Genomic DNA, 14,221 nt, shown 5'->3' with positions numbered 1-14,221 from the left:
TCCTCTTCTTACCATTAGTGAAATGTCTTTAAACTCAAATATGTTGTAGGCTGAGGGCTGAGCTAGAGATGATTGTTCATGATTTTATTTCACCTCAGCTACTGTAACTCTCTTTCCATATGTCTTAATGCATCTTTGAACTACCTACAAGTGGTCCCAGATGCTCCGGCTAAGTTGCTGACAAAATAATTTCCAAGGTCTCAGGTTACACCCATCATCATGTCTTCACACTGGCTTTGGATCACTCTCAGAATGCAGTATAAAATCCTTATCATTGTGTAAAGAACATTGCATCCTGAAGCACAGAGTTCCTCTTATCAGGGTTTAGTGGTTGCTCCTTGCACCGGACTACAGGAGTTCAAGGTTGCTGCTCCTAAACTTTGGAACTGTGTCCCGCTAGAACGGAGAAATGTGGACCCTGTGAACATTTTTAAAAAGCAGTTGAAGATCTATTTGTTCAGACTAGCATTTGTTAAATCTGTTAATGTATGTTTTTAAATATTTTGAATTTGTGTCCTTTTGCAATCTCTCTGTCTCCCCGATTTAACCTTTTATTGTAAAGCACTTTATGATGTCTGCTCTTGAAAGATTCCATATGAATAGACTTAACTTACTTATTAATCCTGTTTAAACAAAATGTCAGGGATGTTTCCAGAAACTTTAATGATGAAAATTCATTTTGGATGAATACTAGTTTTTAATATTTGTTTAGATGTTTACTTTTCTGTACAATAAGCCTTAAATACATAGTTAGAAGTATTTGGGTTTAAAGGGGCTTTAACAGTTCCACAGTTGTCTATGGTTTGCACACAATGGACTGAAAGCATGCATTAATTGAATGTTAACAATCAGTTTTAGTCCATTTCCCTAGTCTCTATCCCACCTCACCCCTTGATGTTCATATATGTTGTCTTGGAGAAACTGCACATGTTCTACAGACTTTTCTAAAAAGGTTTTGCCTCTTACGAGTTCTTCCTCTTATTTTTTTAATTGTGCCAAATCCCTTAACAATTACTGCACAAACTGTCTTGTATACATAATCCACTTTTCAGGGGAGAATTTGTGGTTGCTATTTCTGGCTGACAACATGTAGCTTTCAAGTGAATTCCCTGGCATCCAGCCATCCAATATGAAGCCATAATATGGGGATTAGTTTTGATTCTGCTGTGAAATATAAGAATCTTAAGAAGTGCAATTAGCTCTAAGTGCTGAGGCTCATGTATTTTCCTCCGTAGACATTTTCGTCCAGTTTCCAGTGGATCCTGGGAAATGAACTGCATTTATATAGTCCACTGGTTTGATCCGGGGTCTTTGATAAGTGGTCTCTGCTTCCACCATTGGCTTTATATCAATATGGATGGCCAAGCTCCATCTCTGCCCATTGTACAAAAGTGAAGCCAAAACACAGTGGGGATGAGTGCTAACATACTGCACTGTTGACATGTGTTGGAGCCAAGGCATGCACAGAAGTGATCTGGCTGTAGTGGGGCCTTGGATTTACGTCAAACCCCTCCTGCCAACCAAAGCACACAGAGATCCTTCAGGCCATCAGCTCAGTCTCTCGCAGAACAGATTCTTGTTTCAATTTGAAGCAGACACTCATGGCTATAAAAGTGTAATGACTCTTGTATAAGTGTTGGTTCACCGTTCCAGCTCTACTCTGCTGCTGTAGGAACTGTAAGAACACAGCTGTAGATGCATTTGTCAACAGAGCTGTCAGTCATGACACTGCATCACCTCTTCTGATGATGAAATAACTAATTTAAATTAAATGTCTCCAAAAACTGATCACTTGAGCATAAACTGTAATGATATGAACCAACTGTAATGGTAGAAAGCATGTTGGAAAAACATTTGACCCATATAGCACTTCTCTAATTTGACCGATGGTCCATCTGTCATGATGGAGTAGGCAGGTTTTAAGACCTATACTGCAATCAGTCACAAGGGGAGCTCTAAACATTTTGGCTCCTCTTTCGAAGAGCTGTTGTGCCATCCATGTTTTATACAGAACATGGTTTCAACTATTCACAGAGCCACAACAAGGTTCTATCCTCAACTTTTGGGCCAATGTAAAGTAAAGTTGATTTTCTTTCCCCTTAACAAAGAAGACAAACTTGAACAAAGATAATAATAGTGTTTTTTGTCATTTTACATCAAACTCCTTCACTAATACATACCTCTGGCCCTATGGTCTATTAAATACATATTAATTAGCAAATTGTTTATCAGCCCTTGACTCCCATTGAAAAACAATGTAGTATTTTTTTCTTTGGAACTTTAGGCCAAATGATTACATTAAGACCCAAATAACTCCATGTAAGGCGAAAGCACATCTAGTACTGCTCTTCAAACTGAGGATAAACTTTGCGTTCTTCTACAATCAGCCACTTCTAGCCATTTAGTTTGGTTTTCAAACTCATCTCCTCTTTTCTTACTGTATATTCACTACTGGCATGATATTTGAAGGATGACTGAACTCCTAAAAAAATGTGTAGGGACAAGCATTTGCTATCTGTTTAATTAAAAAAGAGAGTTTTGTTCACTGTACCTTTAAAAAACAATTATTAGATAATACAAATATGAGCATTTTGTCCCATTGCTGCTCTTCTTACATTTCATGGGAAATAAATTTGAGTATTTGGAGCAAAGTCTACAAAAATAATGAGCTTTTGAAACTAAGCTTTGAATTCTTTGATAAAAATTGTATGATGAAGATATATTTTTCATGTCCCAAGACTAAGCTGTTGAGACCCAAATCTTGTGTGTATTAAGCATAATACATGACTCGATCACAGATGTTCAAATGAGGAGCTTTGATAACAAGATTTAGTGTCTCCCTGATGTATTTTTTTTTAATCTTAATACTCAGTATTTGATTCCAAGTACAGTTTTGAGAAATTGCTTGATCCTCAAGGTGTGAAAATACCTTTAAATACAGATTTTTTTTACAATGCTACTTTAAGCAATGGGCTTTGAGACAAAGGCATGTGTTAGCTTGTTACCACAGCATCTCACTCACATTGTTATTTCCAACCATTTTAATCTGAGTGGGTGTAATGCATCGTGATATCTAGAGTTCACTCTGAGGGCATTTAGATCTTCTATCATCTTGTTACAGTCACAGTTCGTTCAGCTAAACAAGATAATGCTTGAGTGTAAAAAGTGGATAAATCAAAGCAAAAGTTTGCCATTTTGGGAAATCTGTTATTTGATTTCTTGCCAAGGCATAGATAAGAAGATTCATCCAACTTTATGCCTGTAAATATAAGCTAACAAAGAATAGCGCGCTAGCTTAGCCTCAAAACAAGACCAAAATCAACCTACAGGCAACTCTGGAACAAAATGACCTACACGCTCTTAATTTCTGATGTGTATAAATGACAATATGTCTTTGTAAGAATGGTTTATGTGTTGAATTATTTTTTGGCTCTGAGCAGTTTCCAGGCAACCAGAGACTAAAGGAAGTTAATATTTGCAGCCAAGAAATGGCATAACCATTGTGTAACCAGTGCATAACCAGTGCATACTAAAACAGAAAACTGGTTTGACCTTGTTAAATAAATGATGTCCAACACAATAAGCTTTAGATTAAATGAAAGGTTGTCTTTGTTTTCATTGGACAGAGTCTAGTTAGCTTAGCTCTGGGCTTAGCTAACTGGAAGCTGTGTGTCTGCCTTATACTTGATGCAAAGACATACAAGTACTGATCTTCTGATCAGTCACCTAAAAGCAAATGAGCATTCTCCCCTGCTTCTCCTTCTGTATGCCCTATCCGAACACCTTCCATCACCTATACCAGAGTATTTAGCTGGGTTTCCAACAAGCGGTCTGGTTCTTTTTGGTCCAGTATGCATGTAATGTTTCTACTATCAGAAACTGTGAAAGGTACCAAAGAAGTTTTTTGGCAACCTTTTGTTGGGATGCCACATGTACCTTTTTGATCCTAAAGGGATGGAGCTAGGCAAATTGCAATCCCTTGATTGCAAGAGATAAGGGGGAGGAGAGATTGTACTTGATTAGGCTATATCTCTCCTAACCTGATGTTATTTGATCAGCAAATGATGTACCATAATGAATTATGACACTGTTTTATGTAGCTTTTATTCATCTTAGGGGATGCTTTTCGGTATTTTACAGTTTCTGGGGTTGGTCTGTTTTAGGAAATGATTTTGTTTGTAAGTAGGTGTTTAATTCACACAGAGACACCAGCTGAGCAGTGAGAAGGGCACAGGGATGGATGCAAATAGAGAGGAAGATTGCACAAGACAAAATATTTCCTGTAACCTGAAGCAATTTTGTAATTAACATAGTTTATTAATGTGTGTAGAAGGCAAGCTCCTCAAAAAATAAGGGCCAGAAATTCCTAAAATTCTGTGTGAATTGGCTTTTGTCTTGAATAACAATGATAATTCCAAAGATAAGAAAAAATGTGTGGTGTAATGTCTACAGTTTGACGACGGATGACGCAAGAGTGCTATGCTATGGTGACACATTTATCTCATCGCTGTGAAAGATGTGCAGACATCTTCGCTGAATTTGTCTAAAAAATGATTCCTCATCATCAACCTCGGATATTTGACTTCATCCTGTTAAGAGTCACTCCTCTGGGTTTGCATCGGTCAAAATATGATCGTTATCAACCCAGCTCACTTACTCACAGCTGCATTCTCACATTGACTCATCCCAGCTTCAAACTTAAATTTTTCCAGGCAGCTGGCAGGAAAAAACCCTGATAAAGTCAGTTGAAATGAGGGTAACAGAGTGCTACACTCGGGGACATCCATTACTGGAAGCAATGTAAATTTTCAGAAAATACAGAGAATAAAACAGAGACTGAAATAAGCTGTGTCTTTACCTGCAGCCTACAGTAGCACAGTACAGCGATGATAAGGAGTAATATAACCGTAGCTAGAATTCCACCAGTGATGACCACTGTCCCGGCTGTCATTCGAAAGGCTCTCCATCAACACCCTGCAGAGAGCAAGAGGAGAGGAACAGAGAGAGAGCAGGGGTAGGGGAAGAGTAGAGTAGATGAGCAGTAGGGAGTGGGTCAAAGAAGAAACAGCAGAGGAGAAAGCGCACAATTCATCAGCACAGTGGTTTCATTAAGTAGATTATGACTGTGTGTCATCTCACTGGTGCTTATTGAATTATCCAGCAGTTAGGAGACATGTAATAGAATCATCCTACAAGTGCTGCTCATAATATAGACGGGATGTCGGGCTGAAACAGGTAAAAAAAAAATAAGTGTGTGAGAGAGAGAGAAGGAGAGCAGCATGCAAGAGCAACGGAAAGGACAGAAGGGCTGAGAGATAAATGGATGGTGGGAGTGAGGGGAGCTGAAGTGACTGAGCAGGTGAGAGAAACAAAGACGGAGTGAGCAGTGAATTGATATGGAGCGAGAGGGAGAAGGAGGTCAAGATGAGCTGGGTAACAAGCAGAGAACGGGATGTGATGAATGGATATGAAACAGGGAAATAAAATGATGGAGGGGATGAAGAAGAAGGTGTGAGAGGTGTGGACAGAGGTGTAAGATAAACAGAGTGAAGACTGAAATGAGGAAGAGTGGATGGGTGAAGGGATTTTGCTGAGATTTTAGATTTTCACAGCCAAACCACGGTTCAGTGAAAGTGAGACAACATTTGATATGCATGTGCCCAGGACTCATGAATGCCTAATCCCAAAGACTTTTCTTCATGGCTTCAAAAACAACAAAAAAAAGAAAAAGCAAGGACTTGAAAGAAATCCTTGGTCAGGGTTTTCAAAGTCACGGGAAGTCACTGTAGAAAGTAATGCTTTCTTAATCAGATACTTCAGTTAACCTCCTGATGAAACAGGAACCATTCAATAGTCTACAGAGAACAACAGTGAAAAAAGTTGAAAAAAACTCAACTCTTTCAAAATATATAATATGACACTTAAAATTAGCAATGAAAAAATAAAAGGAAGAGGAAAGAGGGAAAGAAACAGACACCATAACGGAAACAACCAAAAAATGAAAGCAGATTGAAGGCATTAACACAACCTTTTTAGCATTAATCAGCAGGAAACATCCAGCTGGAGAGCTGGATGATGACCTTTGACCTTCAATCAAGGCTCAAAAATGAAAATAAATGCAGATGTTGACCCTTGTGCTCCAGCTTATATTACCCTGGCTCTGCAAAATCAACTTTTACTATTACTACTGGTATTGTATATTTTCATAACTTTTACTGTATCGGGGATATCTATGTATTTTTATCTTGTACTGTCTTGTTATAATAATTACACAAGTTCTACCTGGTAATAGTTTATATGTGACTTCAAACTTCATTATTTTGCAATGTTGTTTTTTAGCTCAGAGCCCCTCCTCTGTTCTTCATCCTCCTTTTCTGTGGTAATTTTCTTTATATTTCTTTTGCCCCTCCCCTCTTCTTTTGTCCGATTGATGTGACTTTTAATTTTCTTTTTTATTATCAATACCCCACAAAGGATTATTGTCTGCAACCACTGACTGTATATAAATGTGGACGACACGCTTCCATCTAATCCAACTGTGAAAAAAGGTGAAGCCAAAATATCGCCCAATGGGTTCTGACATAATTAATTGGTGACTCAATTTTGAGCCAAGGCAAAAAGCAATCTGGCTATTGGAGCCATTGCATTGTCATCATGACCTTTACTCCAAACAATTGACACATTTAACCTATTGATAACATGGCAAAGATCCTTGTGGTCAGTATAGTCAGGAGCCATTGCATTGTCATCATGACCTTTACTCCAAACAATTGACACATTTAACCTATTGATAACATGGCAAAGATCCTTGTGGTCAGTACTTTATCGACAAACAGGATAGAGAGCACTACAGGAGCCCAGATCTGTCTACAGAGCTATCAACCATGACATCACTTTTCATCTTTTTAGCACAGAATCATTAAAAGCAAACCACTAAGCATAACGAACACTTGAATATAAACCAGCATGATAAAGGACTACCTGTCATGACAGAAACAGTGTTTAAGAAACATTAATTTGATGTGTATTTTAATTTCCTAAGTTGATCCATGTTCCATCTGAAATAATGCAGGAGGTGGGCATAATGACCTATACTGCATCCAATCACCAGGCAGAGCTCTAAAGATAAACCATGTTAATTTATGTGATGTATATGTATTTTATTTGTATAGAAGCTTAAGCTGGCAGTATAAATTACTTGCAGTTTGTTTCACTGTGGGTTCATTTTAATACAGTAGTCTACACCATGCTGAAATCCCTTGGTTGCACTAACAGGTAGTTGCACACACTAAGAAATCTTTCCTGCTCAGTGGTTTTACATTTCACACACGGACAGAAATGACTGGCGTTGAATACTAAATGTCATAATAACATTTTGCAGTAGCGTGATTGACTTGAGACTGGACTGACCTCATTTTGGGCTTTATTAGATCGATGCTTCCCTTTAATTAGCTCCCTACAGCAGCTGGATTACCGGAAGAAGCCCTGAGCCTGGAGGCTTTAAATATTCATTTTACTCCCTAAGGTAATGTACATTAATCACAAATATCTATTTTGTCAAAAATATTTCCTCTGTTCTGCCTAAACCTTCACTGTAAAAAAAGGAAAGTACTTTAAAATCTTACAGGCTGAGTTTGACCCCTTCAGCAGTCATTCTGTTTTCATCAAGAAACCCTGAATCTAATGTAAAACAACAGCAGTTCAAGAGGAGCTCCACCCAAAATCCTGCATAGAAGTCACTGCTATCCTGATCTTGGTGGGTCACAATCACATTAGTGTGCTCACGTGCGGTCTGTAACAGTTATTGCTGAAAAAGGCACTTGCGATGACACATAATGTAGCATCACTCCATTAAATATTGTAAAGTGCTGTCCAGCGCAGGATGCAGATGGAGCTCACAGAGACGAGGCAGGGTAAGCAGGATGTGTGCTTGACTGATTGGTTACTGTACTGTTCATGCAAATATCCACTTTAAAACTCAGAAATCCCCTAAAATCTATGTTTTATTATTTTATACCCACTAGGAACTTCATGAAAATTGAAGCAGATCCAAAATGTATGATATTTTCACTCATATCCTGCTCCTAAAAATGTTTTCAATGACCATGGTGGAAGTGCCAAAATAACATCACATGATCACAGATCACAGTCATTACAATACAATTATCTAACCCTACAAACTCTTAAGAATTAGAATTGTAAAAGTTACTATTTTTTTTTATAAAATTGAGAAGTCTTTAATCACTTATTGTACTTTTTAGGTTAAACCAATAACAGTCAGTTTGGATAAATGATAGTGATGCAACATTTATTTAAAGGTGACATATCACTCTTTTTTCATCAATATATATTGGTCTAAGAGGTCCCCAGAACATGTCTTTAAAGTTTATGCTCAAAAAAACACTTTGAAATCAGATTTTGGCATGCCTGAAAAGCCCTCTACTTCAGTCGTCCTCAGAACACTCTGTTTTCTCTCTGACTACGCCCCCTCAGGAAGTGGATGTGCCTCGGCTGTCCAGCACGTTGATCTAATGTTTACATGTTAGCTGAATATACACGGCTGCTCAGAGATCACGTTACTTCAACCCTCTGAATCTGATCCAGAATCTGATCCTGACGGAGAGGCGCCTGTAGCAGGACCTTTCTGAACGATTGGTCACAGATTTAGTGTTTCTTGTTTTTTTTATTTATCAGTATGTCGACGTGTGTCTTGGTACACAGCTACGAACATGTAGCTATGTGGCTATGCTAATTAGCGCTAGCACTTATCCATGACAAATAAAAATCATCCACTAGATCTTCAAATCTGCAGACGTGGGGAGTAAACCTGACCTCTGCCAGAAAGGCAGCGGGACCTTTTCTGAAGGATTGGTCACAGATTTAGTGTTTCTTGTTGTTTTATTTATCAGTATGTCGACGTGTGTCTTGGTACACAGCTACGACATGTAGCTATGTAGCTATGCTAACTAGCGCTAGCACTTATCCATAATAAATAAAAATCATCCACTAGATCTTCAAATCTGCAGACGTGGGGAGTAAAACCGACCTTTGTGTTCATTAAGACAGCCTACAACTAGCATGCCTCCCTCCTAAGCTCCTTGTGAGCACACATTTATTTGTGCAGGTAATGAAAAACGGAGGGGGGATTCAGTATTATTTTATACAGTCTATGGGCTGAACAAGCTCCGAGCTCTGACTCCGTGACAGACCGGATATTGTTGTTACGTGACAAAAACATGGAAGTCTGAAACGGCTCGTTTCACACACATTTACAGAAAGGTGGAGAAATCAGAACAGGGGCAGAATGGATTTGTTTCATTTTCGGGGGGTTTGTAGACATGCCAGGGACACATATTTCAGGTAGAGAACCATTAAAAAGTCCATTTTGCATGATATGTCACCTTTAAAGATGGGAGTTGAGACTGAGTTGAGATGGTTATGTTGTTGGTCATGTTGCTTGTTGATATTACGCATAAATAAAATTAACCCGGAACAAAAAGGTATAAACACCCCGCATAAGACTTCTAAGAGATAATGTATAGTGAACAGGTAGTGGAGGGGTCTTGCAGGAATATTTCTGTTATCATTTCTGTCTTGATTAAGCTCTCCTTTTTCTTTGGGGATTTGCAGTTGACACACCTTCTAGCATAAGTTGAGGATTGTAGTGTTGAACATTGTAGCTTTTATCACAGGTTCTTATGGTTTAGGGTACTTTCGAGCACTCGTCAACATCGAGATACACTCACCAGCTCTGTTGCCGTTGCCTGGATTGCAGAACAGGATCTTGCCCCACTTTTCCTTATCAGAGATTATCAGGGCCCAGTAGCCCCTAAGGCTGCTCTCACATCTGTCCCTGCTAACTGTCATTATTTCCTGACTCTTAAGACCAGCCTGAGATGAAAACTGACATTTTCTCACAGTGTCAACAGGCTGAGGTGAAATGTGCCAGACTCCTTTGTACTGATTTGACATGACGTGTGTGATTGGCGTTGCTTTTGCTGTTATTATACATTTATCATCATTGTTACAGGGTTTTGACCAATCAGAATCAAGTATTTGATGCAGCCAGGTAGCAATGTTACAATAATGAAATGTTGAGATGAAAGTGAGGAATTATTTGAATATTCTAATAACAGTGTTGGCAGTGACGTACTCAGGCTGGTTGCCACAGAGCACCAGCACACAGATATTGTTTCTATTTTGCGGTAGGGTCTCAACCTGTCGGGGTTCTATTTGGTATAACCATTAGAGGGGCATCTCAGAAGGCAATTTATTTCACATTTTATCCACAGAGGACACCTGGGAGGACACTTTACTTCATTTTATCCTCCAGAGGGGCATCTAGATCCCACTTTAACATCTTTTTTGCCACTGAAACAGCACCAGAGAGAATATGTTTAATCTCTGATATCCAACAGGGGGACTTCAGTGGGGATTTTTCAGACATTAGGGTACTCATGAGTGTTGGTCTCCTTTTGACCTTCACCTTCTTAAATTGCATAGTTTTATATGTAAGGGAATTCTGTTTCAGAATCTTTATACAGACAGAAGTTGTCACTAAGTTCCGGTTTTGGTAACATCCCCTTTAAGCAATTGGGAAAATCCTTCAGACACTGGACAGATGTGGCTACAGACCTTTCCTCCCTTCATTACATCCACAATCTGGAAGTGTTGTAGCACCACACCATCACACTGCATTGTGGATAATTGCCTGCAACCAAAAATAGGCCAGAAGGCTTGTTGCTAAGCTATGACTCAATGGTGCAAGCCATTATCAGCTGCAAGCACACAGCAGCACAGGCTCATGTTGTCAAGATCTAACTCAACTGTGACATGGACACACCCATAAATAGAGGCTCTCCATCAGTCAGCTGATGCTTCACTGTAAGATTGAGCACTATTAAACATGTGAGTGACAGCCATGACCTTCTGACTCTATATCACCTTTGTTGAATTCCTACGTGGCTAACCTGTCCAAACTACATTAGCTTTAATTGTGATACATCGCTCCAGAAATGCTCTATACAGTTAGAATGGATCAGACTGTCTCAGTGGTGTACTATCTGCCCTGTCTACAAACACATCACAGCCACTCTCCCCTCAGGCTGGAATACAACTGGACACTAATCCAATCTGCAGGCCACACAGTCCACCAACCAAATCAATATGCTTGGAAAACAAGAAGAGAGTGTTTTGGCCTGGAAGGCTTTGAGTTAAACTGGGGAGGGATACATGGTGAGTTTTGTGTCATTTTTGGTGTCAGGAGTACAGTTTGACTTCCCTGGGTTTGTCTGACTTTGCTATGAAGCTGAGAGTTTCTGATGTAACACACTGCAGGCTGATCATAAAGACCTTGAAGCCACGACAATCAGTAAATTCATATTAAGTTCATGTTGGGACAGATGACGATGTGCTGTGTGAAAAGGGTCATCCATAGTGACAAACCCACAGATACCAAACACGCAACTCTGCAGTCCCCCTTCAGCCTCAAGGAGAGTTTCAGCATTTTTCAGCTTTTGTTTTGGTTTTAAAGGCCAACACTGTGCTGTAAAAAGCTGTGTTAAAACCCTGCTGATTCCTCCTGCCCACCTGCCCAGCCCCAGACAGCAGAGAGACATAATTAGAAACCAGCTGGTGAACAAAGTGGAGCATTTAGCAGCTAAAGAGCTGGATGTTTTCATCAGAGACCGAACCTAAAGAGGCCCATTTCCGCCAGTGGAAAAAAAAATGTAGTAAAGGCTTAACCTAACCTTATAAGAAAACAGTCATTTTATTACATAGTAAGTCAAAACTTTGAGACAGAAAGTCAACATAATTAGATATAAAGATGACATAAAGAAATAGTCATAATCCTGTGATAATAAGTCATAACTTTAGGGAAAAAGACCCAAAATGTTAATAAAGAATCATAATAATGAGTCACTATCTTCTTAACGGGTACTTTTACTGTTTCCCCTTCATTTTGACTTTTTATCCTATTAAATGTGGCTAGTTTGCTGATACTTGTGACTTTTTTTCACATAACAGCTTTTCATCTCATAATTTCACCCTTTTTTATCTCGTAATTATGACTATTAATCTCTACATAATTACTCAAAGCCCCCCTGTGAGGAGTTTTCAGCTGGTTATGTAACAGATTGAAATTAAAATGGATGTCTCTTTAAAAAGAAAACATGACCATCAACAACATTATTGACAATATCTAAATTGTGGTTTTTAACGCCTGTAACCATAGTGAGGGGGTAGGTGTCAAACGAAAAAGCATTTCTTTCTTCTTCAACAGTAAATATTCATAGTAAATGTTGTGTTTTATCCATAAAAGAAAGCAGGATGGAAGTTTTAGACGGAAAACACTGCTGACACATGTACAGGACAAATTCGGCAAAGATGGGAGGTGTACCACTTTGTCCACAAGGGGCAACACAAATAGAAAGTTCCCCACAGGTCCTTCAACATATGGTAGTTTTTTGGTTTTTTTTTTATTCTAACCAAGGCAAAGTTGTGCTAATCACACATCATATCATATCAAATCTATCTCTGGATAGGAGTTCAGGCCTGTTTACCTCTGTCTGTTGACACTGTAGCAAAAATGCTGGTCTCCGTCTCAGGCTTGTCTTGAGAATCAGCAACAGATGTGTAGAGTAGCAAACTAGTAGCAAACTAACATAAACCATACAGCAACAATGTAAAAAATGTGTGATATTTTCCTCTGTTATGTTTAAAGGTATGCCAAGTGCAAAGCTCTGAGAAGAAGAAGGAGAGCTGAATGAGGACAGACATGTTGACATAAATATTCCAAATTCCACTACTTTAGGGTCTTGCTCTCCCTTTTGGGGGATCTAATTTGCATAGCCATCCATTCATTATACTGTAATATCTCTATCATAATTTACCCTACAGGACTTGTCTTACTTGAAAAAACCTAACACATTTGTAATGCAGAGAATACAACATAGCTGAACAATATTAATCATTTACAGGATGGTCACAAAAAACAAACACAAACAATGCAAGAAAAGTCATTATTCATACATACACACAACATACGCATAAACCAACCCTGAGTAAATAAGTACACACACACACGCACACACATGTACATGCATTAGTCACTGTACAGAGGAGGCAGGCGGTGTGTATGTCCTCGAGCTCTGTTAATCAGAATGGTGTGTGAGGAATGAGCCGCAGCGAGACGATGGACAGCGTTAATTATTTAACCACACGCATACACAAACATGCAACTCTGACTCCATTGTTAAATAGCACCGCAGAAAGGCAAACTTGTCTGCTCAGCTTCTTTCTGCTGGTATTCCTCCACAGGAATGACAAGAGGTTAGGGGGGGAAAGACAGATAGTGGCGGGCACACAAACACGCACAAACACTCGCATGCAATAATTTTAGTAGTAGCTAACATGCTCAGACAGTGGGCTTTGGAATAAATTGCCACGCTTTGATGAAACATGGCAGGGATCACAGCAGAGGTCTTGCTGGGAATAATGGCTGTTGACAGGCTCTCAGCTGAATGGGGTACAAGCACACAGGAGGTGGCGGGTTCGAGAAATACACAAGAGACAATAACGTGCCCTGAGAACAATGGAAAGAGCTCCATTACAGCTGTACCTGTCAAAGAGGGATTTCAGTGGTATATTTGCAGCCATATACAAAGACACAGAGTGTGCACACATTCAGGGTTCTCTGGAGAAATCACACGCGCCAAAAAGCCCTGAAATGAATTAGAAGTTTGAGTAACAGTGCTCAAGTTTCTTTGCCAGAAGTTTGCTTTCAAGCTATTTAGCAACAGTGCTGGAACTGCTTAATAAAGAGATACACAATGACCCACTCCTCATCAGGTTACATATCAAAACCAGTTTGATTATAGCCGTTTGTCTTTGATTCACATTTGCCCTTCAATGAACTGTGCAATCAGTGAGTATTCAAATTGCCACATCACTCCACTACCTACATAACTTCCAGATACAGTGAGTGAACAATCTGATTCTAGGATATTAAAAATAAATCAGATTTCCATTATGCAACATTCATCTCATTTGCCATCAATTACTGATGTCTGCTGCACAATATGTGCCCCATCACGAAGATAGCAAAGCGTCACTGTGATCCCATTTGTACCCCTCATTACTCTTTCTTTGGAGCTCAACCTGTCCTGCTGAGACACGCTTGTAATACAGCTGTATGGCTTTCAAGTAAATGTTCACACTG

The 14,221-nt window shown here is 39.2% G+C and overlaps 1 protein-coding gene across 1 annotated transcript in view; it reads right to left on the bottom strand.

Moving 5' to 3' along the window:
- Positions 1-14,221, bottom strand: part of fam163ba (family with sequence similarity 163 member B, genome duplicate a) — a 40,327-nt gene that overhangs the window by 3,870 nt on the left and 22,236 nt on the right. Inside the window, exon 2 of the mRNA XM_034709125.1 lies at positions 4,859-4,974. Within this exon, the coding sequence (XP_034565016.1) occupies positions 4,859-4,951 (93 nt within the window). The 5' untranslated portion in view covers positions 4,952-4,974. The remainder of the gene's footprint in view (positions 1-4,858; positions 4,975-14,221) is intronic.

This window comes from Notolabrus celidotus, chromosome 19, assembly GCF_009762535.1.
Source record: "Notolabrus celidotus isolate fNotCel1 chromosome 19, fNotCel1.pri, whole genome shotgun sequence".
NCBI classification, from domain to species: domain Eukaryota; kingdom Metazoa; phylum Chordata; class Actinopteri; order Labriformes; family Labridae; genus Notolabrus; species Notolabrus celidotus.
This window is presented reverse-complemented; position numbering and strand designations above follow the sequence as displayed.